The sequence below is a fragment of the Penicillium odoratum genome (assembly GCF_028828045.1).
Source record: "Penicillium odoratum strain IBT 22623 chromosome Unknown utg000005l_segment0_segment0, whole genome shotgun sequence".
Lineage (NCBI taxonomy): Eukaryota > Fungi > Ascomycota > Eurotiomycetes > Eurotiales > Aspergillaceae > Penicillium > Penicillium odoratum.
Genome location: NW_026643147.1, coordinates 5425759 through 5451214, shown reverse-complemented (window position 1 = coordinate 5451214; position 25456 = coordinate 5425759). Strand labels below are relative to the sequence as shown.

Here is a 25456-nt window from a genome sequence, read left to right as displayed (position 1 = left end):
CTTTAAAGATACAGTCATTTCCTGCTCCACCCTTCGCCCAGACGGATTAGATGATCCAGTTGTGGAGGGCATCTTTGAACATCTCCGGGAAAGAAACAAGAATGGTGGAGGATCAATGCCTCCATCGTCGGCACTTGATCTGGCCAAACTCATCGTCAATTTTTGCATCAACTTTACTCATACCACGAATTGGTCTCGGATCGTGCGTGGGGTGGATGAAGATAAAAAGTATCCCCCGAAGATCATGCAGAAGACAGTACACGAAGGGGGAAGGAGGAATGGGAAGACCGAGGAAACCAAGCAAGACGAGGAGAATGATACAAAAGAGGAAGAGAAGACCTGGAAGGACCGCTTCCGAAAATCACCTTGCGAAATATTTGCAGAGACCATCAACGGAACGGTGAGACTATCCCTTGCCATTTTGCTTTACTTAGGCTAAATTATGAAACAAACAGGCCGTGAGAGAGAACACTTTATTCACAGGATTCGTTGAGAAGGTTGAAGATAAGAAGAATGGTAATGGTATTGGCCCCAAGAAGATAAATAACAGAGATGGAGTCAGCAGCAAAGATAAAGTGAATGGTGTTACATTCAGCAACAATGAGCTGGAGCACGAAGACGACGATGGTGAAGAGAAGAAAGATTGGAACGCGATCTACGACGCTGCATTACTCTTGAAAGAGGTTAAGGATATTCGGGACGAACTCAATATGATCAAAATGGTGTTGACTCAGCAAAAACTTGTCTGGGAAGAACTATTGGGCCAAGGAGGCCAAATGAGTCAAGCGATGAAGAATAGCCTGGGAACGGAAAGAAATTTGGCCGATATTCTCAAGGAGGTCGTCGAGATGGACAGCATTGCCGAAACGATTCAAACTTCAGTGAGAACCAGCGAAAGTACTCCAGATATCAACATTTCTAATCTTGATGCAGGTCAAAGAAACTCTAGATCTTGAGCAGAATGGGATCAATATCACCGAGGCTGTGCTCTCTCGCGATTTGGCAAAACAATCTGCAAGGCAAGGAACTACCATTATGGCCTTCACAGTTGTCACCATTTTCTTCGTGGGTATCTTATTTTCCTTTCAATGAACCAGGGCTAATTTTGAATAGCTTCCCATGTCTTTCCTTGCCTCGCTTTTTGCGTTGAATGTGACCTCTTTCCAGCATGACAGCCAAGGCAATGTCCAGTTCACCCCTGGGTTTATTTTCCCTGTCATTTGTAAGTCAGCAAGATCTCGAAACAATTTTGCAGTTCTTGGATTAATCTAATACTTGGAATAGTCTGTGTCTCGATTGGACTGGGGGTCTTCATCATCTATGTTTCTTTCAATTTCAAGTTGGTACAAGATGGATGGAAGTTGATCCAAGTGGTATCGGATAGGATCCGGCTATATTCTCCCGGCAATGGAGATAAATCAAAGGGCTCAGCTGTCAATGAGAAATTTCCAGAGGCAGTGTCACATTCAAATCCGATTCTCCAGGCGGACCCGGTGGATACTTTGACACAGCTCCAGGACGAAATGCTTTTGTGGAGACTTCGGAATGAGAAGAAAGCCAAGATTCCAAAGCCTTTTCAGTAGGCAGATTATTATGTAGTATATTCAAACAGTCTATTCTATTGACCAGAAAACAAACCCTTGATTCGTGGTAAATATAACCAATAGTAATGATAGAAGGATGATGGATCCTGTATACCAGTTGCACTAGGCTTAAAAGGGATATTATATGTTTGCCTCGTTTGCATCGGGCGCGTCCATATCGATAAGCTTAAAACATTGATAGACGACTTCAAAGTTCATTCTCTTTTAAGTCAAAGATACAAAGAATTTGATGCAGAAATTTCTTTGCAATGGAGACAGCGTCATACTCACAACTTTTCAACGCGTCTTGGACATTACACCGGCTCTCGCCCCTACACCATAAAAAAGATTGCGAGAGCCTCCTAAACAACCAATCCGCCCTGAATACATACGCAACAAGATTACGCGACCAGCTAACCGGCGATATTCTTGCCGGTCTCCATTCTATCGCTAATACAGCGGATGATGATGCGCTTTCAAAATCAGGCGCCCTGAAAGAATGCAGATGGCAGTCCATCGCATCGGGATCATCCACCCGCAACACAGCAAGCAGACGCGCCACTACTACTTCCTTCGCTGGAATCCTGGTGACGCTTGAGTACGAAAACATTGTTTACAAGGCTGCTCTTCTCGCGGAACCGGATTCCAATTCTCAGGATCTTTCCCAGGAAGGATCAACGTTTCTTCCTCTACTGTTGACAAAATGTCCGAACGCGTTGCGACAAACAATCATTTCCTTCTTATCCGCCAATTTCGACACATACTGTGCTCCGCTCCGTCTTTCATCTGCTTTTCTCTGTAAGGGCTTGGAAAGTTTTGTGGAAGAGCTGCGTGCGGATTCTGGAAATTCTGCGAATGATGTTGTTGAAGATGTGATCAAGGAGCTACAGCTTACCTTGGCATTTTCGGCCCTTATTGCCCCTGCGTTGCGAACGCTGAATGTCAGTATCTCGCGGGCATCCTTGACTGGATTTTTGCAGCAAAAGAATATTTCAAAAAGGACTTTGCAGCAGAAACTGAGCAGTAATTTGATTGAGAATATCACCTCTTATCTTGAGACACACCTGGCGATGCAGCTTGATTTGAATGGTTCGTCGAAGAGTCGGGCTGCTAAGCAACATGTTCGCTTATCCAAGGCTTCATGTGCGGCTTTTGTGCTGGGGGGTGAAGGACGCATGAAATTGGTTGTGGATGTTGCTCGAGCAGAGGGTCAGGATGAGGACGAGGCTTCGGTGAAAGACCGATTAGCTCTTCGTGCTAGTGAAACTCTGCTACGGGCTGTCATTAGTAAGGCTGTCGTCGGAGATCAAACGGCTACATGAATTACCTGGCGCCTGTGAAGAGTTGAAGATTCTTCATTATCCATCGATTACTCGGAAGACTTCTGTGAAGCTCCAAATTGATCACCTCCTAAAATCACATTTCACCAAGGGCTCACACGTGATGCCTTGGTATAGCATCAAAACATCTTGCTACTGCCGGGCGGCAATGCACAACTACCGAAACTGCTCCCGGCCCTGGCACGTTGCTATAATGTAAATGGGACCCAATCGCCTCCCCATCTGGGAAGTAAGGTCAGAGTCTCGGCCCAGAGAAACAGGCTGTCCGCTAAAAACAGAGCACATTGTTGAAGGCGGCAAATGATCACTGCCATCCAACAGTCTCAGCGCCCACAGGCTACTAGGTATCACCCATTTTACTTTGAGAGAAACAACTTGAAGGGCTAGGCTTCCACTGTTTATGGTGTTCTATTAGTAGCAATCGTTGATACGAGATAAAATCATATCAAAATTTATCGCTTCAATGTTAGTAACAGCGAACAAAAAATCACAACATATATTCGTTATATACAAAGCAAATCTAAATGGCTCCTTTGCCAATCTACCTGAAACACATATTCCTCAGGTAGTAAACTTTATCAGAGGCAGAGCCTCAATTTTAGTTGCCGTCCCATCGTTCTTCCGATTCTGCCAATTGCAGAGCTTCGTCGACGCTGGGAACGAAGTGTGTCAGACCTCCACAATCCTCGACAATGCCACTCAGCTCAAACATGCGGAAAACATTTTCATTGGGGAGCCTGCAGAAGAAAACTCTCGTTCCTTCCTCGGCGTATGCGCGCACGATTTCCGAGAGGACCTGTGTACCAGAACCATCAATGCTTGTGACACCATGCACATCAAAAATGATGTTTTTGTTATACTCCGCGGGGCGCATGCGGGGAAGGGAGGGATGGGCCCGACTAGATCCGTAGAGCTCCAGACGGCGAAGACGGTTCTTAAGATCGCCAGTGTTGGCAAACGTCAGGGGTTCAGGGATCTTGACGATCAGTGCGCCCTCGACAATCTCTATATTTTCGGGCTGGAGTTCAGCATTTCCAAAGCGGGTAGCAGTGCCGGGAACCCTTCCGAGAATTTGGATGCGAGGCTGGGTAGCATGGCGGATGAGTATTATAACAGAAACACCGATTCCGAGGGCCATGCCTAGCTCGAGTGAATAGAAAATAGTTGTGACGAAAATGAGGAACATGAGCATAAGTTCGGTCCACCCACGGAGACGTAAGAAGAAGATCAAATCGTGGGGACATTCTTCGACGAGCGAAAATGCCACCACAGATATCATGGAACAGAGGACTGCTTTCTGTTTAAATATATTAGTGACACTCAAATGGAGAACAGAAGAGACTATACGAACCGGGAGATAATAGAGATAGGGTAAAATGACAAGAATCCCAACGAGAGTGATGATGCTCAAGAAGATACTGCTCATTGGGGATCGCGCTCCAGTCTGTGCATTAAGTTTGCTTCGACCGTATCCGCCAAATGCTGGAAGGCTCATAAAGCAACCGCCCACAAGATTGGCAACTCCCAGGGCTACCATTTCTCGGTTGGCACTGATGTGCATACCCTGAATGCCCTCTGACTTGACCTCGGCAAGACCCTTCGCCGCCACCGAAGACTCGAAGAATCCAAGCAGAGTAATGATAAATGCTTTGCTCATAGCTGTGCGAATGTGGTCCATATACTTCCATTGGAAAGGCCACTGGAAGGCGAATAGGCCGTTTTCACTGACCTCGGTGGATCCCAGAAGCTCAAGGCCCTTCTCTTCCCAACCAAGGCACCAAGCCAGGATTCCTGACAGTAAAACAACCAAAAAGCGATCAGGAAAGTAAACAACTTGGGGAAAGCGAGGTTCTATCCACTTTTTCAAGGTTCTAGAAAGGTCAGTCGTGCACGAAATCAATAAGGGGCTCTTGCACATACCGGAAAACCATGATAATTCCAAAGCTCACGAGTGAAACAACGGCGGTAAGTGCATGACTTTCCCGGGCATTACGAACAATAAAATTCAGCTTGGCAACTGTAGCACCATGGCTAGCACCAGTCTCCTTTGCCAGTTCTGAAAGCCCCAATTGCGGGATGAGCTGATCGACAAAAATCACAAAACCGATGGCGGTGATGAAGCCTCTGAGGAATGGCCGACTGAGCATGTTATCCAAGAATCCTAGGCGAGTCAATCCGGCAACGAGGATCATAGCACCAGTCATTGCAGTCGCTATTCCAATTACCATAGCACTCTTCACATTAATGTCTTCCGGGGAGTCGTCAGGTAGAATGGTGGACTTGACAATCGCACCCGTGAGCAGAGAGCCTGCTGCCTCCGGTCCGACAACCAAGAGTGGGCAGCTTCCCAATATCGCATAGACCAATGGATGGATGACAAAGGAGTAAAGACCGTTGACTGGAGGTGCGTGTGCAAGATTGGAGGCTAAAGATAAGGCCATTGGGATATAGACAGAGGAGATAGTCAATGCCGATATCAGATCTCCACGGAGAAAAGACCAGCGGTACTGCCCGATCCAATTAAAGAACGGAATGTAATAAGATATGTAACTGTAGAGAGCTGTCAGCCCTGTTCACATTAGGTGGCCTATAGTGCCCCGTCAACGTAATACATAAAAGCTTACAGTTTCTTAGAATCGTGAGAAGATAGAGCGGAGACGGACGATTTCATTTGTGACGTGTACTCCGAGTCATGGTGAGACTCCGGGCGACCATCACCTCCGGGAAAGGGACCGGACGCCATTCCTCCTTCTCCAACCCTATTGCCTGCATTGCGACCGCTCGGTGATCCCTCGTATGCAATTCTCTCGGCTGTTTCAACATGTGGGGAGAAAGTACCATGACTGCAACGTCTCTCACCACACGCAGGGTCTGAACGGTTGTACGACTCCAAGAGGCGGGTTCTCACATCTGGTTCACTCGTAATTCCCAGGCCTTGGGCGCCCTGTACTCCCGATTCGTCCGTCGCATAGCCAAAGGGCCTTGGGCGGAAAATATCAGCCAGGCGATCACGCAGGTTGCGGGCATCATCCGTATCTTGGCCCACTGGCGTATTAGGGTCGGACATGGTGCTTGCTTAATCCAGAACCTAATGACGACCCGAGTTCAAATAATTGCACCTCAGCTGTCCATCCGCGGAAAGGTATGAAATGAGAATGAGAAAAGCCGCTTTTGAGAGGGAAAAAAGAAAACCAATCCGAATGGCCGTGGCTGGCTAGCATAGGCGGTGTCCACTAGGGTCTGATAAGCGGGGCCAGAGCTACTAAGCTATCACCTCCATGCAGATCTGTGTAATAGAATCTATCGTGTCTATGGCAATTGGAGAAATAGGGACCAACCAGCATGATTTTCGTATGTGACCTGTAGTCGGTGATTTGTCGTGACCTGTAGTCGGTGATTTGTCTGTGCAACATTCGACTGGGGAACCATGGACCAGTGGAGACAGATTGTACCACATGCCCGCGGAGTTGTGACATAATCGAAACAAGGCGGTAAATCACGTGATAATGTTTTCAGGCCTTAACGGTCAGGCGCCAATGGTTCAATAGATGTATCACGTGATGGTGTGGGTTTTGAGCCCGCCACAATAGTGATTTGAAGTGATTGTGCTTCCGCCCAACGATACACCCTCCACCCCCCTAATCCTCTCGATCTGCTCCGAACCTTGATTTAAGGCTCGAGTCCATCGCTGCTTTTTGGACTGCCGCTTGATCAGTCCTGTTTTCCGCCGAAACCCCGTCTCTGAAAACCAGATCGCAACCCCGCCAAAATGTCGTTAACAAATTGCCGTTTCTACGAGGAGAAGTACCCTGAGGTGGATAGCTATGTCATGGTCAATGTCAAGCAGGTAGGATTTGAAAACCGCACTCTCGGCGCGCTCGGTCATGCTTATTCGTTTTTCCCGGGGGTTCTTAGATCGCCGAGATGGGCGCATACGTGAAGCTGCTCGAATATGACAACATCGACGGCATGATCCTGCTCTCCGAACTGTCTCGTCGTCGTATTCGCAGTATCCAAAAGCTCATTCGTATTGGCCGCAACGAGGTTGTCATCGTCCTCCGTGTGGACAAGGAGAAGGGTAACCAAACCTCCATTGTATAACAAAGAACTGGCAACTGACCCATCTGATATTAAAGGTTACATTGATTTGTCAAAGCGTCGTGTCTCCCCCGAGGATGTGGTGAAGTGTGAGGAGCGTTACAACAAGAGCAAGGCTGTGCACTCTATCTTGCGCCACGTTGCCGAGGCCGCCCAGACTCCCCTCGAGACCCTATACCAGCAAATCGCCTGGCCGCTGGACAAGAAATACGGTCACTCCCACGACGCATTCAAGATCTCCATCTCGTACGTTTCCTGCGGTGTTGGATGTTGACATGGTCTATCACTAACCGGCTTCTTTAGCAACCCCGAGGTGTGGAATGAGATCGAGTTCCCTAGCGAACCTGTGAAGAAGGAGCTGCAGCTCTACATCAGCAAGAAGCTCACCCCCGCCCCCACTAAGGTCCGTGCCGATATCGAAGTCACCTGCTTCAGCTACGAAGGTATCGACGCCGTCAAGAACGCCCTGCGCACCGCCGAGGCCGAGAACACCCCCGAGAACCAGATCAAGGTTAAACTGGTCGCTCCCCCTCTCTACGTGCTGACCAGCCAATGCCTGGACAAGCAGCTGGGTATCAAGCAGCTCGAGGCCAGTATCGAAAGAATCGAGGCCAACATCAAGGCGGCTGGAGGTAACTGCACCGTCAAGATGGCGCCCAAGGCCGTCACCGAGCACGATGATGCTATTCTCCAGGAGCTTATGGAGAAACGCGAGCGGGAGAACCAGGAGGTTAGCGGAGACGAGAGTGGCTCAGAGAGCGACGAGGGTGTGCCCGAGTAAAGAAATAGCCTGACGTACATCGGCATTGTCGACCAGTGCAAAAGGCAAATGCGGAGGAAAAGAACTGGGCAAAAATGGATAGAGAAAATTATGCACATTTTACGCGATCAATGGAAAAGACAGAGGCTTGATGGCTCTATGTAAGTGCTATCAGGCACGATTGCAGTCAGAATTGCCTTTCCACCAAGGCCAGTCACCTGCACCTCGAGTCCGGGTTTTATGAGCAGGCGCAATGCCTTTTGGCAAACCATGTTTCCGACATTTTATTCTAATGTACGGTGCGAGATGCAACTTCTGATGTATATATGGTGTGATGCTACCGAGACGTTCAATGCCAATGATGCTTCTAGAGATATTTCTCATGTGTTTCTTTGTAACATTGGAAAAGATAGATTTTGAAAGATTCCAGGATTCCTCGTCACCTTTTCCCTGATGGCGGGGGGCGCTTGGACTTCCCGTTGATCAACTCTTGTCCGCGCTTCCCGCCCCCTCACCATTACAGCTGCTCCAGTAAGTTTCTCTAGGTGAATTTTATTACCACCTTCGTAATGGGGTACTGGAAGAATCTCTTCAGCTTTGATAAGCGTCGTGCTCGCCATCGCGCTGCAGTAGAGCGCCGCAGACGTACGTCATAATCAAGATCGTGTTACACAACGCTAATCAAATCTCAGTTCTCCCATCATACATTGCGGATGAGCCACAGCCATGCGACACTTCCAAAGAGAATGCTAGAATTGCACTGCGGTTGAAGTACCAAATCGAACAAGTTGTGTGCTGTGAGGTCGACAAGAGTGTCTTAACCGACCCAAACAGCCGGGTTATTACGCAAAATGTCATTGACACTGCTAAGCGCGCTGCTGGTGAAGAGTACAAAGCCTGTGTTGTCTACTGTCTACTCGTTTGCCTGAAATGGTTTAAGCTCCAGGCTTCAATTGAGCTTTGGGACGCTGATCTTCATGAAGTCCGAGCTGTGGCCTGCGAAGTCATCGCCAAGCGCATGTACGAGTCCCTGGTTGGCACAGGTTCCGGTGTTCCCTATCGCTGACAATTAACAGTATCGAATCCGAGCAAGATCAGGATTATCTGCTTAAAAATGTTTTGCTCAAGCGCTACTCGATCTTTTCCGATGGCTTTGAGAGTGACCCTGTCAATGTGATTGAGCGCTCGGTAGATCTCCACGCGCTGATAATTATCGGATCCTCCGGATACCAGAAATGCATACAGTATCTATGGCGTGGCTGGATCTGTCAGGAAGAAGGTAATCCCACGAACTTCGTGGAGTACGACCAGAAAGCCAACACCAGTTACTGGGTCCATTTCCATCCGGATCGCATGCGAACCCCTCTTTACCAGAATGTCTGCCAGATCGCCTTTTCTCTGGTCTATCTTGCTGTTTACACCGCTGTGATAAACACTGTCAACCCAACTGGTGATATCGACATGGCTGAGGTTGTTCTGTACGTGATGACGCTTGCATTCCTCTGTGACGAAATAGCGAAGTTCTGGAAAGTTGGGTGGAATTACCTTGAATTCTGGAATGCCTTCAATTCTACGCTCTACGCTCTCCTCGTCATATCCTTTGTCTTGCGCATTGTTGCATTGGCCCATTCGTCTTCAAGCAGCGATGCAGAACGGCAAATGTTCAATGGTTTAAGCTATAACTTCCTGGCTTTTGCAGGACCCATGTTTTGGATGCGTATGATGCTCTATTTGGACTCATTCAAATTCTTTGGTGCCATGTTCGTGGTCCTTCGGGTAATGATGAAGGAAAGCTTGATCTTTTTTGCTCTCCTATTTGTGGTGCTGGCTGGTTTCTTCCAGGCATTTATTGGCATGGCACAGGTGGATGACGATATACCTATCACTCGGCTTATCATCCAGGGCATGGCGAACACTATCATGCAGAGCCCTGAGTTCGAGACTTTCCAGGATTTCGCATTCCCCTTTGGAATCATTCTCTACTATGTCTTCAGCTTTGTCATCATGATTGGTACGTAAATCCTCCGGACTCTCTCCTCGAAACACAGTATGCTCACTTGACTTACTAGTTCTCTTGAACATCCTCATTGCGCTTTACAACAGTGCCTATGAAGATATTTCCGGAAATGCCACCGATGAGTTCATGGCAATTTTTGCCCAGAAAACCATGCAGTTCGTTCGGGCCCCCGATGAGAATGTCTTCATCCCGCGTAAGTTTCCTTCATTCCACTCGCTAAACATACCATGGAACGGTTGAACTAATGGGACGTACTAGCTTTTAATTTGATTGAGATCTTGTTGGTGAGCGCTCCATTCGAATGGTGGCTGTCGAAAAAGCAATATGCAAAGCTCAACGATGTTGTCATGGGTCTGTTATACTCGCCTCTTCTCCTCTTGACAGCCTGGGTTGAGACTCACCAAGCCGAGCAAATTCGTTGGAATCGGCGCCATGGAGAAGAGGACGAGGAAGATCAACAGGAGTGGGAAATGGTGGCTGAAGATGTGGAATATGAGTTGGATGACTCTTGGAAGGAAGAAGTCAATCAAAGCACGCCTGACATCAAGGTTGATACATGTACTCTTGAGGTGAGGCAGTTACGTATGCAAGTGGAGGCATTGACAGATTTGGTGAAGCAGTTGAGCCGTGAGAAGGGGGTGGTCTTGGATGGATTGACTTGAGGGAAGCATTCAAATGTCGACTTCATAAGCGTTACCTTATGTATTTAGTTCCTGCACACACATGTGCATGTGTGGAACTTTCCAACATTGAAAGTTGATAAGGTCTGATGGCCAGGTGCACACATGCATATGCTGTGAGGGAAATATATATGTAAACGTTGAAAAGTGCTGAAAGTTGGAATGTCATGGTATCGACAACACACTTGGAGCGATCGGAATAAATGTTTAAAGTCTCCAAGATCGCGTAAATAGGTGATACATGCAGGTATGATGTATTTAAAGGGTTTCAAGCTACTTACCAGCAAAAACATCAATCTCGACGTTGAATCAAGATCAGAAGTGCAAAAATTCAAAAAAAAGAACCGAACGCGGGGGTCGAACCCGCAACCTTGAGATTAAGAGTCTCACGCTCTACCGATTGAGCTAGCCCGGCTGGGCTTGTTGAAGGGTGAATAGATTGTGGCATTATAAAGGAAAATGATTGGAAGAGACCTCCACTCATGACATAAGCTGTCTAGCGCGTCGGGGAACCGGGCGAACCCTCTGGAAACCAAATTTACTTATCTCTAAGGTGGCTTCTTCTGAGCTTTCCGCTGTGTAGTCGTCTTTCTTCTTTATGCTTTTTTAATTTGTTCTTCATCCGACCATCTTCGTGGTCAACTCGATTGCCATCATGTTAGTCCCTGGAGACCCTTGCCCCTAATGCATCTTCAATCTAACCCGTATCAGGGCAAAACTCGCAGATGACCCCCAGATTCACCATGCATCCCTGCACAATCCTCTTTCGATACAATGGCATCCTTATGTCTTCCCTTTCACCATAATCTGGTCTGCCTTTTTCTATTACTATCTGTCCGAAGAGCGATATGATATCTATATTCAGGGCCAGGAGTGGACCTTCGTTTGGGCGGGGTCCATCATCACGCTCCAGTCCCTCTTGTGGCTGATGACCAAGTGGAACATTGACATCAAAACGCTTTTCACTACTACCAGAGCCAGCTCCATTGATACCGCCAAACTGATTAAGGTGATCCCGGTCACCAATGCTGGAATTGCTGAAATCTGTCCCCTGATCCACGACACCTCCGGTGGCAAAAAGACCCTTTCCTTTTTGTTCCAGAAGCGCCGTTTCCTCTACTACCCCGAAAGTGGCACATTTGCACCCCTGGCATATGCTCTCGATGCAGAGCCCAAGCCTGCTCTCAAAACCTTTCAGCAGACCAAGGGTCTCACCACCAAAGCGGAGGTTGAGAGCGTGCAGGAGCACTATGGCGATAACACCTTCGATATTCCCGTCCCTGGATTTGTGGAGCTCTTCCAAGAGCATGCCGTCGCGCCGTTCTTCGTTTTCCAGGTATTCTGTGTTGGTTTGTGGATGCTGGATGAATACTGGTACTACTCGCTGTTCACTCTCTTCATGCTTGTTATGTTTGAGAGCACCGTTGTTTGGCAGCGCCAGAGAACTCTTAACGAGTTCCGTGGCATGAGCATCAAGCCTTACGACGTCTGGGTTTTCCGTGAGAACAAATGGCAAGAAACCACCAGCGACAAGCTTCTTCCCGGCGATCTGATGTCCGTCAACCGGACCAAGGAGGACAGCGGTGTCGCTTGTGATATTCTTCTTGTCGAGGGTAGTGTGATTGTGAATGAGGCAATGCTCTCCGGTGAGAGTACCCCTCTACTCAAGGACTCGATTCAGCTCCGCCCCGGTGACGACTTGATTGAACCGGAGGGCTTGGATAAGAACTCGTTCGTGCACGGTGGAACCAAGGTTCTGCAGGTCACTCACCCCAATGTCAATGGAGAGGAGGTTCTGAAGAACCTGGCCAACGGCGTTACGATGCCCCCGGATAACGGAGCTCTCGGTGTGGTTGTCAAGACTGGATTCGAGACCAGCCAGGGTAGCCTTGTGCGCACTATGATTTACTCCACTGAGCGTGTTTCCGCCAACAATGCTGAGGCTCTGTTGTTCATTCTCTTCCTGCTGATTTTCGCGATTGCCGCCTCTTGGTACGTGTGGCAGGAGGGTGTAATCAAGGACCGCAAGCGCTCAAAGCTCCTTCTAGACTGTGTCCTTATCGTCACCAGCGTCGTTCCCCCGGAGTTGCCCATGGAGTTGAGCTTGGCGGTCAACACCAGTTTGGCTGCTTTGAGCAAGTTTGCTATTTTCTGCACAGAGCCTTTCCGTATCCCCTTTGCTGGCCGCGTTGATATCGCGTGTTTCGATAAGACCGGCACTTTGACTGGCGAGGATCTTGTCGTTGACGGTATTGCTGGTCTCACTCTTGGTCAGTCTGATGCCAAGGTTGAAGCTGATGGCGCCCATACGGATTTGGCAAAGGCGGAGAATGTTAGCCCCGCTACTACTCTTGTTCTTGCTAGCGCACACGCCTTGGTCAAATTAGATGAAGGTGAGGTCGTTGGTGACCCCATGGAGAAGGCTGCTTTGGAGTGGCTTGGCTGGGGTCTGGGCAAGAACGACACCCTCATGTCCAAGGGAACTGCACCCAAGGTTGCCTCTCGCCCCGTTGAGTCCGTTCAGATCAAGAGACGATTCCAATTCTCCTCTACCTTGAAGCGCCAGAGTACTATCGCTACTATTACTACCAATGACCCCAAGACCTCGAAGAAGAGCAAAGCCACTTTCGTCGGTGTCAAGGGTGCCCCTGAGACTATCAACTCTATGCTTATTAATACGCCTCCTAACTACGAGGAGACTTACAAGTACTTCACTCGCAACGGTGCTCGTGTCCTTGCTCTTGCCTACAAGTACCTCTCTTCTGAATCCGAGCTTTCCCACAGCCGCGTTAACAACTACGTTCGAGAGGAGATTGAGTCTGAGCTAATCTTCGCCGGTTTCCTTGTTTTGCAGTGCCCTCTCAAGGATGACGCTATCAAATCTGTCCGTATGTTGAATGAGAGCAGCCACCGTGTTGTCATGATCACCGGAGACAATCCGTTGACTGCCTGCCATGTGGCACGACAGGTCGAGATTGTGGACCGAGAGGTTCTCATTCTTGATGCCCCCGAACATGACAACTCTGGAACCAGACTTGTATGGCGTACTATTGATGACAAGCTCAACACTGAAGTTGATCCCACGAAGCCTTTGGACCCGGAGATTCTGAAAACCAAGGACATCTGTATCACTGGTTACGCCCTGGCGAAGTTCAAGGACCAAGTGGCCCTTCCGGAGCTTTTGCGTCACACTTGGGTCTATGCTCGTGTGTCCCCCAAGCAAAAGGAGGACATTTTGCTTGGTCTTAAGGATGCTGGTTACACCACCCTGATGTGTGGTGACGGTACAAATGACGTGGGTGCTCTGAAGCAAGCCCACGTTGGTGTTGCCCTTCTTAACGGCTCCCCCGACGACCTGACCCGTATTGCCGAGCACTACCGCACCACTAAGATGAAGGAGCTGTACGAGAAACAGGTTGGTATGATGCAGAGATTCAATCAGCCTCCTCCTCCGGTCCCTGTGCACATCGCTCACCTCTACCCCCCTGGCCCTGGTAACCCACACTACGAGAAGGCCATGGAGCGTGAGATGTCGAAGAAGGGTGCCAAGGCCGGCGAGCCGATGCCCACTATCACCTCTCCTGGTGCCCAAGCTCTTCAGCAGATCACGACTCCTCAGCAGCAGCGACAGCAACAAGCCCAAGCTGCTGCGGCGGGTCTTGCTGACAGGCTCACCTCTTCTATGTTGGAATCAGAGTTGGATGACAGCGAGCCACCCACCATCAAGCTGGGTGATGCTTCTGTTGCTGCTCCATTCACCAGCAAATTGGCTAATGTTATTGCAATCCCGAACATCCTCCGCCAGGGTCGTTGCACTTTGGTTGCGACAATTCAAATGTACAAGATTCTTGCACTGAACTGTTTGATCAGCGCCTACAGTCTGAGTGTTATCTACTTAGAAGGTATTAAGTTTGGCGATGGCCAGGTCACCATCAGTGGTATGCTGATGAGTGTCTGCTTCTTGTCTATTTCTCGTGCTAAGGTTTGTATACCCTTTTCGCCTCGTGCAGTCCATGAATGCTAATTATTTGCAGTCTGTTGAGGGTCTGTCTAAGGAGCGACCGCAGCCCAACATCTTCAACGTGTACATCATTGGGTCCGTTCTTGGTCAATTCGCCATCCACATTGCCACATTGATCTACCTCTCCAACTACGTCTACAAGGTTGAGCCGTAAGTGTCGAACAGCCCACGAGAAAGACGCCGTTGCTAATGAATACTACAGGAGAGCCAGCGATATCGACCTGGAGGGCGAGTTTGAACCCTCTCTCCTGAACAGCGCCATCTACCTTCTTCAGCTCATCCAGCAAATCTCCACATTCTCCATCAACTACCAGGGTCGTCCGTTCCGTGAGTCCATTCGTGAAAACAAGGCCATGTACTGGGGTCTTGTCGCAGCCTCGGCTGTTGCTTTCTCCTGTGCCACCGAGTTTGTTCCCGAGATCAACGAGAAGTTGCGCCTGGTTCCCTTCACCAACGAGTTCAAGGTTACCCTGACCGTGCTGATGGCTTTCGATTATGCTGGTTGCTATGTAATTGAAAACGTGCTCAAGCACCTATTCAGTGACTTCCGTCCTAAGGATATCGCTGTTCGCCGTCCTGATCAGTTGAAGCGCGAGGCGGAGCGCAAGGCGAAGGAGGAGGCCGAAGCTGAGGCCCTGAAAGAGCAGCAGAGAGCCGTTTAAATGAGCTGCTTATCTGAGGCATGGATTGAAACATGTCCTGTATACATAGAAAGGCTGAAGACAGGCTTATAGAACTGAATGATCTAATACATTGATCGTTATTGAGATCGTTCTGTTACCACTTTCTAGGCTTTCACTTTGATAACGTTGGAACTGTCCAAATAAAAGACCTGCTTCATATTTCCATATATTTTTAATTTTTACGCAATTCTTTGAACGTCATGATTAGCAACTGCTCGACCACTAGTTATACACTTACAGGAACGTCATTCCGCGACCCCCACTTTATGATCTCATCGTTCCGAAGGCCGAGTCTTGATCTCTTTTAACCTTTCAAGTACAACCTCTTATTAGTCCAATTCAGCATACACCACATAATGGCAAACAAACAGAGTCTGCAGTCGAAACATAAACTGTTATCAGGCCATGAAATTCCGGTCATTGGATATGGGGTAAGTAACTAGACTGCACCGCACTTGGCAACAAAAGCCATAGAGTAACATGCTGACCGAGACTCCTAATACCTCCAGGTTTACATGATGTTTGTATCAAGCAAGTCAACGATGTCAACATCAAATAACAAGAAACAGTGCCCCATCCAAAACCGAAAAAGTAGTCCAAGAAGCCTTGAAAGTCGGCTTTCGCCATGTATCTACCCTTAACAAGACATGTAACTTGAGAGCCGATATCTAACCAATCACCAGATCGACTCAGCGATAATGTACGGAAACGAGAAAGGCTGCGGCCGTGCAGTCCAGAACTCCGACCTCGACCGATCCGAGATCTTTCTTACTACCAAGATCCCGCCAGGATCAATGGGCTACAAGCCAACAGCACGAGCCATCGACAATAGTCTACAAGAAGCAGCGACCAACTACTTTGACCTGTAAGCTTGGATATCTCCACCCCGAGCCAAATCAACCAGTGACAAAATAGGATCCTACTCCATGCTCCCTATGGTGGTAAAGAAGCCCGACTAGGCTCTTGGCGTGCCCTAGTTGAGGCGCAAAAGGCAGGGAAAGTCCGATCCATTGGCGTATCCAACTTCGGCATCCACCACCTCGAAGAGCTGGAGGAGTACATACAGAACGGCGGTGGTGGTGAGATCAGTGTCGGGCAGTGGGAATTGCACCCGTGGCTGGATCACTCCGATATTGCAGAGTGGTGTCAGAACCGCGGGATTGTAGTTGAAGCGTATTCACCTCTTGCGCATGGAGTAAGACTGCGGGAACCCATGTTGGCGCGCATTGCGAAGAAGTATGGGAAGTCGCCAGCTCAGGTTATGATTCGGTGGAGTTTGCAAATGGTGAGATCAAAATTTTTGGATTTTCGTGGATTTCATAGCGATTGGACATGAGCTGATGAAGTTAGGGATTCGTGCCTTTGCCTAAATCTGAGACGCCGCAGCGAATCCGTGAGAATACGGAAGTATTTGACTTTGAACTTGATGATGAGGATATGACGTTACTTGATACGGGGGAATACTCGCCGACAGACTGGGATCCGACTGTAGATGAGGATTAATTGATTTCTAGATTTTTATAGAAGGGAATTTGTAAATGCGGGAACTGGATTTGTCAGGGACTCGGAGGCTCGGAGCCCTGGAGGGGTCAAGATAAACCGCGGGGTTTTCGTAATTCTTCTTTAAGACATTCTTTTACGCAACGCGCTGCACAAATTTACTCTGTCATATTTTTTTTTATCTCTTAATCCTTCCTTTCTTCCTCTCTCCATTGATCAGCGCCATGAAGTTGATCCTCTCCACCTCGTAAGTCGCTTCCTGGTGCAAGAATCGGAATTCCGAGGAGAACCCAAAAAAAGGAACGTAGACTGACCACTTGACTTCAGGAATCTTATGCAAGGCGGCAGGCCGTCTGTCATTCGCCAGCCGCTCACACAAAAGTCCAACGTCGAACTCATCAACTCTCTGCGCTCGAATTTTCTCGCGTCGCAGCACATTGAATCCGCCAACGGGTCCCAGGCGAACGGGAATGGGGTTTCCAACGGCCATGCCAATGGATCGCATACCAAAAAAGACTACGGATATTGGACGGGAGAACACAATGGATCACTGTATATTCCTGCGATCGACTTCTCACAGCCCGGATTGGCAGAGGAGCGATCTCAATACGATATCACCGTGAAATTGTTCTATCTACCAGGGATTCCGGTATCTCGGCGATGCGCACACACAAGGGAGGCGATTGATTTGGTATTGAAAGAACTACACGTTGAATCTATCGATCTGCTGATTGTGTCGTTTCCGGGTATTCTCTTCGACGCGGATGACGACAGCGATGAGGAGGATGCCGGAGCCACTGGCGAGCCCGATGACTTTGACAGCATGGTGCAGACGTGGCGGACCCTCGAGTCGCTGCATGAGCAGGGTATGATTGCCCAGCTAGGCGTGGCAGAATTTGGCAGCGAACGATTGGCTCGCTTTTTGCCGCACACCAAGGTGAAGCCTTCCGTCGACCAGATCAACCTCAAAGACTGCTGCGTGGTTCCCAAGTCCTTGATCCTATATGCCAAGCAGGAGCAGATCCAACTCCTCACTCATAATGACTGCAATGATATCCTTCCAGTGGGTATGACGCGAGAGCTTCTGGGCCCGACGGACAAAGGCGCGGGCATCCTAGCTTCTGCCCCTGGGGCAGATGATGGGATTCAAGGAGATGTTGCGCCACAATGGGTGGTGAAGTACACGGCAGTTGTGAAGGATCGCGGAGTGGTCGAAAACAAGGGCTACTTCGCTCTTGCAGATGTTGGTACATGCATCAATTCGCGGCCGTGAACGCCAGGCTCGTAACTCTCGTCGTTAAAGCATTCATCTCCATGATTCAGCGGGGCGTTTTTTTTGTCTCTTTTTCTTTTGTTTTTGTGAGAGGATTATCGCATGCATTTTCATATCGACATTCAAGAACCTTGTCAGTCAAGATTGAAGATAGACATCCTTAGCCGAGCATGCTGCGCTTCCGGCCCCGCAACCGCACATCCTCAAGTCTTCGAAGCGTAGAAGTAGCGCCCTTATTCCCCTCTCTATACCCGACAAGCAACTCATCAAAGAACGGCTCCGACAATGGATGTGTACTTCCAATCGCCCGCTCCAAGACATACAAATCCACCGCCCGATCCTCATCCTGGTTGCTCTGTGATGCAAGCCCAAAGTCAATCAGTACGACCTCCCCATCCATAGAGAAGGTGTCACCCTCCAATTGCGCAGACCGCAGCATAAGGTTACTTGTCGTCAAATCTCCATGAACGACACCAGCCTTGTGCAGTCCAGCAATGGCAGATCCCATGCGCCTAATCAGGCCCCGCACTCGCGCTTCCTCCTCGGCAATCCGTGTCGCATCTAACGTTGAGCGATTCGCTTTCATCCATGCCTCCCACTTCTCAAGTACAACACGGATCACTGGCCCCTCAATCCATTCCATTAGCAGCCAGGCTCCGCCCCAGCCTGCCTCATCACCACCCTGTCCCTCCCAGTCCAGTGCTAGGACTGCGGGTACCTTGACGCCTTCGCGGACGAGTTTAACGAGACATCGGGCTTCTTGAATAACGCGTTGGCGAGTCAGTTTCCGGTCGAGGGTTGGATGACGGTATGGTTTGGAGGGGCGGATCTTCAGCGCCGCTGGGATGGAGGGGTCAAGGGAAACGGTTTTGTAGACGTGAGCTTCGGCGCCCTGGGCAAGAAGAATAGGCAGCGGATTGGTGTTTATGAATGGAGAGGGAAGAGCCGGGGGTTGGTAGTCGTCGGCCATTGTGACGGTGGGTAATGAGACGGGGTGGTGGGATGTTGCTTGAATCTATGGTGTTCGGAGCTGAAGCTGGAAAAAGTTCCGCTTGGGGGTTGGTGGGGTTTACCCGCCAGTTGGTTATTTAGAGTACTTGAGTCATGAAAATTGCCATGCTACTCATATAGATCACTAAGGTTGGATCATTCGCCCTCAAAATAAAAGACATATGTATTTAGATATCATTCGATTTACACAATGGCAAGTCTCTTGACTTGACGCTTGCATGATGAACTAGCTGGTCTTCATACACAATTGTGCAGGTTTCAAGGTTTGATGACTAACTTGACGCTAGGATAGGCGCTAGGCTAGCAATTTCAAGCTTTCAGGGATCGATATGACCTTATGTTGTATCCACTTACCCAAGTGCCTACGAAGTATACAGCGAAGAGATTATAGATTAGAGATCACCTGACCAGAAGAGCAGAAAACCAAGGCGGTCGGATTGGATGGAAGTAAATACGCTAGTCCCTAATAGGGATGTGCTAGAGGGTCCAAGCTCGGAGCCCCGCTTGATCTAAGCCCCGTTTCTATGACTCAGTGAGTGAGCGGGCTTTGTCGGGCTCCTAAAACAGTTTAGCGGAAGTCGGGGACCCCAAAGAGGAATGGACTGGCTCTCACGTATATACAATCGCAATCTGCCTAATCTGCCTCAGGTTCCTTTTCTTTTTCGAGTCCCCTCGTTGGCCTTCGATCTTATCACATCCCCGGGAAAAATCTACACCTAGGCCCCTTGTGGCCCTGATTATACATCTCCGATACACACTCTTTAAAAACCTCCCAAAAGTACCCATTCTTACCCTGTGATACCCGAAAGCCATGGCGTCAGTTGAAAATCAGTTCTTCATGGATGCCTCCACTCAGGAGTGGGTTGACTTTGATCAGTTTCTTGATCTTTCGCCGAGTTATAGCGATGATTATTCCGCTAACTCCATCTCCCCGGAAATGTCGCTTCCCTACGATGCTGACCTTTTCACCAATGACCTGCCTGACCTCACCCAGCCTGGTTTCTCGGACATGACAAACTATGATTTGTCACATGAAGTTTCCTTTGTTGACCAGTCCCCCAATGTGGGCCTGGTGCCGGACTTTGTTCCGCCCCTGGATAATGCTATGTTCCATGGTTACCAATCATACGACACCACCTTCGACTTCAGGCAAATGGTTGAGGCGCAGGCCGCCCTCGACCCTCGTGTCGCTTCTCTGAAGGAGAAGCGCCGAGAAGCAGCAATTGCTCTGCACCTGCAGCGACTGTGTGATGCCACGGCCTTGGACCTCGAGATGTCTTCCGATTCCAACACCAGCTTCTCATCGCCATGCTGGTCGGACTACATGCGCGAGAGCATCTCCCCTCGACCGAACAGCGCCAGCCCGGAGGAGACACCAGCTCCTTCCCGGTCTGGAAATGGCGGCATGGAAATGGTCCTTGATCTGAACATGAATGCCACTGCCAACCTTCCAAAGAAGCAGAAGCCTCGTTCCCAAGCGCAGAAGGAGAACTACATTAAAGCGCGGAAGTATGGCGCTTGTGAAAAGCACAAGAAACAGCACAAGAGAGTAAGCTTTGTTCGACCCTGTGATCTTGTTTTTAACCCTGATATCTAATCCCACTCCAGTGCAACTGCCTTGAGAAGGCTGCTGCCCGTGCGGGCGTCAGTGAGGTGCCAATGGATGTCGCAGTTAAACGACCGAGACAACAATTCTCGACGGCTTCAACTCTTCAACCATCTTATTCCTCTCGGGTTTCTGATCACGCCGTTCCACGAGTCATTGAGACCGTACGACCACCAGTCGATGCCCCGAAGAGGGTAATAGTGAAATCCCCGATGACGAATTCGTCTGTCAGTTCGTCTGGTGTACAACCATTTACCAGGACAACCGCCTCCTTCACCCGCAACAACTCGGGCCATGCACCCGAGTACAGTACAAGCTTTGTGCTGTCACCAGTCCCAGATACCAGCCAAAGAGCGCAAAGTTCAAACAGGTCACTGGGCCAAGCAGCGGTGCCCCAATCCTCGGCGATGCAATACTCCTCTGTGGGGAGGTCGCCTCAACCGAATCGCAAGTCTGTTGGCTTACCCACATCTCGTGGGGTTGCTATGGGCTCGTCTTCGAGCAACAGCCCTACCGCTGCGCAGTGCAACGTTTCCACCGCCAAGTCTGTCCCAACGACAGGCCACCCCGAACGGGGAATTGCTCACATCCTCGCGCGGGAAGCCCAGCGACCGAAATTCTCGCTCGTCAAGCGTGTTGCTTCGGGCAACCGGAATGCCACCAAGGCAATCGATCAACCTCAAGTTGGCGATACACGAAACCGCGATCTGTGTGTAATTCACACCAGAACCTCGCTGCTTCAAAGCCTTATCAAGAACAGTCTTTCTTCGCTGCCGGATGGCGGAAGCACGGAGAGAATCCGATCTTCACTGCCAGCCAGGAACTCTGGTTGCGCAGAGGTGAGCACATTGGCTACCAGAAGCTCAAGCTTGACTGCGAACTCCGGAAAGGTTGGCCGTGGTCTTATTGTTCAATCCAAGATCCAGTCCACCGTTGCTCAGCTCGGAGTGTTCTCAAGAGCATTGCAATCAGTATTTGGCGACTGGCAGTCCGTATCTATGACCTCTTGGTCAGAGAGTGTGACCCTCAAGGGCTTATCCTTAGCTAGCAGATATCTTCTATCTGCTAATAAGTTTCTTGGTCTTTCACACACGCGGAGTGCAGGCTTTGCTTGAACAGACAACGCAGTGACTGATTTAAATTCAGTAACTGCGGACTCGGGTTGAATCGTTTCGACCCCACGAGTGATGAAAGCGAGTTCTATTGGTATATTTGTTGCGATGAATAATTTGGCCTGGAGTTCAGGGATTATGACTACAGGGCTAGTTAGAGTGGTCTAGTAGAATGTTAGATGACTATGTTCACCATTTAGGACGAACTATTGGCCATATATGCATGAAAACTTCAAACATGCATGATGGAATTTAATGAATCACAACATTGAATTAAGTTCCCATTAAAAAATGTATGACTGTACCTAATAGCGCCAGTAATCGGCTTGAAGTAGGCAGTATAGTGCACAGTTCTCACCGCGCACCTGTCCAGCCCCACTGCGGGAATTAGCACGGCGATTTCTCTTCTACCCCGGAGAACCACCCCCACGTCTGGCTGATTCATGATTTGTAAAGGTCATGCACTTGATACCAAACCTAATGACTCAATCAGCCGCATTCAAGTTCTCCAACGTGCCGGGATTCTTCCTTCAGGATGAACCGGAAACCGACCCAAGTACATTCGACTACGTAAGACACCACAAGCTTGACTTCCTTTTCAAAGGATCATGGATACCGCAAAGAAACCGTGAGCTCATTCTATATTCAGACAGAGTCGAATTTCGGCCTCATTCTCCATGGAGACTCCCCACTACACACCCAATGGCAGAAGTTTATTCAAGCCGTCAATGAATTGAACAACCTAGGAGGGAATTCAGTACAATATAAGGTGCTTTTCCTCGGACGACACGGCGAGGGTGTCCATAATGTCGCCGAAAGGAGATATGGCACTGAAGCATGGGATGTATGTTTTTATCACTTGATTACACTCCCAAGAAACCATTGGCTTACCACATAAACAATCAAGGCATACTGGTCTCTACTCGACGGAGACGAGTTTGGCAACTGGGTTGATGCCAGACTCACAGATCTAGGCAAATCCCAAGCCAAAACGGCGAACAAGACATGGGAAAGGCAATTTGCCAATGGGGTCCCCGCACCGCAGTCATACTATGTCAGTCCGTTGCATCGGACTTGCGAAACAGCCGAAATCACATTCAAGGGACTGGATATGCCACTCACAGATCCATTCCGACCTTTGATTAAAGAGGTAGGTTATGATTATACATTTCCGGTCCCAACGAGGTCAATGGGAATCAAACAAGACTGGCTGCTAATTGAAATATTGTAGCTGCTTCGTGAAACGCTGGGTGAACACACCTGTGATCGTCGGTCTAAGGCATCTGAAATCAAAGCCGAGTTCCCGGGGTATCAGTTCGAGCCTGGGTTCTCTGAGGACGATCCGCTCTGGGACGCGTATAGCCGAGAGACGAATGAGCAGCGCAATGAGCGGCTCACGAAATTCCTGGATGATATCTTTGCCAACGATGAGAATCTTATTCTTTCTCTCACGGCGCACTCGGGTGCTATCACTAGTATTCTAGAGGTTATTGGTCACCGTGCGTTTCCTTTGCAGACCGGGGCAGTGATTCCGGTTGTTGTGCAGGCGGAGCGCATATGAGGAACCCAATTGTGTAGGTTCGACTGAGATAGACTCATGATATCGCGGTAGTTCAACCGAGAGAAGAGATAGGAAAGGGGAGAATATTCATGAGATATGACTTTAATATTGTAGATATTGTACATGGGCGACTAGCCCGCTTCTTCTACTGCATGCAAAATCCTCTCCACAAACCGGCCGAGGACAAACAAAGACCAAAGAGACTGGGGGAACACCAAGTTGGTGTGAGTCCAGGTGTTAAAATAATACAAATGCAACGCCAAAGAGAAGAACAAGTCCACACAATTACCAGCTGTAATACTGGTTCTGAGCAGAAATCTTCCGGTCCGGCAATTGGACCCAGAGCTGCTCTTTGCGCTTCCGCAGTGCGGTAGCCTCCCGCTCCTCCCACTCACGGATACGGGTCTTCTCCTCCTTCAACACAACCGAAAGACCAGTGGCTGGGGGACGCAGCCGGTTGATCTGACCACGAGCACGGTGGTCCATGCCGTGTCCATAGGGACCACGGTTGACCCAAGCTTCTTGAATATAGATATTTGTGGGATCGGTGATAGTCTTGCGCTCGCCAGACTTGAGGACAACGGTGAGAGGTTTGGTGGGCTCAGCTTTCTCCTCCGGCAGGCCCATGCCGGCACGGACCATGGCGACGTTCTTCGCGTGCTCAAGGTGGCCAAGCACATCGAGAGCGGCCTTCTTCTTGCTGAAACGCATCTGCAGGATGGCCTCGTCGATGTTCTTGCCGGCAATCTGGCGGGCCAGGGGGCCCAGCTTCTTGACAGAAGTCTTGAACCAGTGTGACTTGGAAAGCGATTCACGCTCTGTTCGCTTGATCTGGACTGCTTTGGGGAGACGGCCACGTTTCCGGATCTCACGGATGACCATCTTCTTCTCCCATCGGAGCTGGGCCTTCGGGTTGGGGTTCAGAGCAAATTGGAGGTGGGCCTTGTCGCGCTCTTCCAGACTTTTGTGGGGTTTGCCGTCTTGTTGTTGCTCTGTAGCTTCCTTCTTGCGGGAGGGTTTAGGTCCGGAAGTGTTGCTCATATCCTCTGCAAAAATAGAGCTTGTTCCGAGTTCACCTTGCTGGCGTGCTGCCGCTTTGCGAGCCCGAGGCTTTGTTTCGGGACTTTCACCAAGGATCCAATCCTTCATTGACGAGAAGAAAGATGTCTTTTTCTTGCCGGGTTGGTCATTTTGAGCGTAGAGAATGGGGGTTGTAGTCAATGTCCGTCGGGGGACATAGGCGACACGGGCTCGGGCCGCTAGCAAAAGGGTTAGTCTTCATGTGAATTTAGTCGGGAATACTAATTTGAAGCCTACCAGTCCGAACCAGCTGCCCATAAGGTAAGACAGCGCCCATTGTAGCTTTTTGAAGATGTGATTGGAGATCGGAGATCGGAGCAGCGTGGAAAAAAGGTGAAACTTACGGTGCGTAATTGGTCTTTCCGCGTCACCGTACCAAGTGTTTATGCCTAAGGCAGTTAAATGCAAGTCGCGACGTGATTGATCACGATCAGTACATGAAAGAAAGTAAAAAAAGATTATATCATATTTCACCCTCTCACCACATCAGAAGTAGACCCTGCCAGAGATTTTATGTTTTTTGAATTTGCCTTAGAATTAATCAAATCGGGCCTCATGAGGGTACGCCAACTCTATCACCCACACGGTCTTCGGTCTTCCCTCACACCGTCATCTCCACAGTAAAGATCCACTGAGCCCTCATCTTCCTTTCAGGGCCTTCATTGCTCTCCTTCCCGGTTCCTTGCCATCTCTTCCCCTCTCTTCCCCTCCGATTTCCTTCCTTCATCCTCCCTCCCATACTCCCAGGCCACCTCGCCTGTGGCGTCTCTCCTGCTCATCACGGTCCCTGCTTCGAGCAAGCTGCAGATTCCACCTTAACCTGCCTAACTCTGGGTCCCGCTCCTTCGGTCAACACGTTCCTTTACGCACACCCCCCTCGGTTCATCTATCGGATACACGAAGCTGCCGCGACCGAAAAGCTCCCTGGTGCGAACCGCCTCGCGCGACTCATCTGCGATCCCGAAAATCGACAGGAGATAGGGATCCTTAGCTGCGCTGGTCAATATAGGAATGGACTTGATGTTGAGGCATCTCGTGGCTCTCTTCTAATCTGGGTCGCTGCTTCCTTAGCACTATCCGTGATCTCGTGATTGATATCTGATATTTCCGTGAACTCGATCGCTTCGCTTT

The 25456-nt window shown here is 49.4% G+C and overlaps 11 protein-coding genes across 11 annotated transcripts; 8 read left to right on the top strand and 3 right to left on the bottom strand.

The window, feature by feature from the left end:
• Nucleotides 1-244: 244 nt before the first annotated feature.
• On the top strand, nucleotides 245-956 carry N7520_007608 (uncharacterized protein; the record flags this gene model as incomplete). The annotated part of the gene is made up of 2 exons (XM_057141542.1): nucleotides 245-400; nucleotides 456-956. 2 exons carry the CDS (start codon nucleotides 245-247, stop codon nucleotides 954-956), a joined length of 657 nt encoding a protein of 218 aa, XP_056995548.1.
• Nucleotides 957-1852: 896 nt separating this feature from the next.
• Nucleotides 1853-2905, top strand: N7520_007607 (uncharacterized protein; the record flags this gene model as incomplete). The annotated part of the gene is made up of 1 exon (XM_057141541.1): nucleotides 1853-2905. One exon carries the CDS (start codon nucleotides 1853-1855, stop codon nucleotides 2903-2905), a length of 1053 nt encoding a protein of 350 aa, XP_056995547.1.
• Nucleotides 2906-3521: 616 nt separating this feature from the next.
• N7520_007606 (SulP family inorganic anion transporter) lies at nucleotides 3522-5990 on the bottom strand (the record flags this gene model as incomplete). Its single annotated transcript, XM_057141540.1, has 4 exons — nucleotides 3522-4220; nucleotides 4275-4794; nucleotides 4844-5473; nucleotides 5548-5990. The coding sequence occupies 4 exons, from the start codon at nucleotides 5988-5990 to the stop codon at nucleotides 3522-3524; spliced, it is 2292 nt and encodes a 763-aa protein (XP_056995546.1).
• A 702-nt stretch (nucleotides 5991-6692) lies between these two features.
• Nucleotides 6693-7802, top strand: N7520_007605 (translation initiation factor eIF2 subunit alpha; the record flags this gene model as incomplete). Its single annotated transcript, XM_057141539.1, has 4 exons — nucleotides 6693-6770; nucleotides 6839-7001; nucleotides 7060-7267; nucleotides 7325-7802. 4 exons carry the CDS (start codon nucleotides 6693-6695, stop codon nucleotides 7800-7802), a joined length of 927 nt encoding a protein of 308 aa, XP_056995545.1.
• Nucleotides 7803-8350: 548 nt separating this feature from the next.
• Nucleotides 8351-15161, top strand: yvc1 (putative potassium ion channel Yvc1; the record flags this gene model as incomplete). Its single annotated transcript, XM_057141538.1, has 8 exons — nucleotides 8351-8426; nucleotides 8474-8801; nucleotides 8858-9792; nucleotides 9851-9991; nucleotides 10057-10417; nucleotides 11190-14460; nucleotides 14513-14649; nucleotides 14702-15161. 8 exons carry the CDS (start codon nucleotides 8351-8353, stop codon nucleotides 15159-15161), a joined length of 5709 nt encoding a protein of 1902 aa, XP_056995544.1.
• Nucleotides 15162-15538: 377 nt separating this feature from the next.
• On the top strand, nucleotides 15539-16685 carry N7520_007603 (aldo/keto reductase; the record flags this gene model as incomplete). The annotated part of the gene is made up of 4 exons (XM_057141537.1): nucleotides 15539-15613; nucleotides 15866-16047; nucleotides 16098-16467; nucleotides 16533-16685. 4 exons carry the CDS (start codon nucleotides 15539-15541, stop codon nucleotides 16683-16685), a joined length of 780 nt encoding a protein of 259 aa, XP_056995543.1.
• Nucleotides 16686-16906: 221 nt separating this feature from the next.
• N7520_007602 (putative gamma-cysteine synthetase regulatory subunit) lies at nucleotides 16907-17955 on the top strand (the record flags this gene model as incomplete). Its single annotated transcript, XM_057141536.1, has 2 exons — nucleotides 16907-16929; nucleotides 17010-17955. 2 exons carry the CDS (start codon nucleotides 16907-16909, stop codon nucleotides 17953-17955), a joined length of 969 nt encoding a protein of 322 aa, XP_056995542.1.
• A 160-nt stretch (nucleotides 17956-18115) lies between these two features.
• On the bottom strand, nucleotides 18116-18925 carry bud32 (serine/threonine protein kinase BUD32; the record flags this gene model as incomplete). The annotated part of the gene is made up of 1 exon (XM_057141535.1): nucleotides 18116-18925. The coding sequence occupies one exon, from the start codon at nucleotides 18923-18925 to the stop codon at nucleotides 18116-18118; it is 810 nt and encodes a 269-aa protein (XP_056995541.1).
• Nucleotides 18926-19777: 852 nt separating this feature from the next.
• On the top strand, nucleotides 19778-21558 carry N7520_007600 (uncharacterized protein; the record flags this gene model as incomplete). The annotated part of the gene is made up of 2 exons (XM_057141534.1): nucleotides 19778-20515; nucleotides 20575-21558. Coding segments are annotated over 2 exons (1722 nt in total), but the record flags the coding sequence as incomplete, so codon positions are not given.
• Nucleotides 21559-22164: 606 nt separating this feature from the next.
• N7520_007599 (uncharacterized protein) lies at nucleotides 22165-23245 on the top strand (the record flags this gene model as incomplete). Its single annotated transcript, XM_057141533.1, has 4 exons — nucleotides 22165-22254; nucleotides 22289-22528; nucleotides 22592-22834; nucleotides 22916-23245. The coding sequence occupies 4 exons, from the start codon at nucleotides 22165-22167 to the stop codon at nucleotides 23243-23245; spliced, it is 903 nt and encodes a 300-aa protein (XP_056995539.1).
• A 285-nt stretch (nucleotides 23246-23530) lies between these two features.
• N7520_007598 (mitochondrial 54S ribosomal protein uL22m) lies at nucleotides 23531-24602 on the bottom strand (the record flags this gene model as incomplete). Its single annotated transcript, XM_057141532.1, has 2 exons — nucleotides 23531-24504; nucleotides 24563-24602. 2 exons carry the CDS (start codon nucleotides 24600-24602, stop codon nucleotides 23531-23533), a joined length of 1014 nt encoding a protein of 337 aa, XP_056995538.1.
• Nucleotides 24603-25456: the final 854 nt, after the last annotated feature.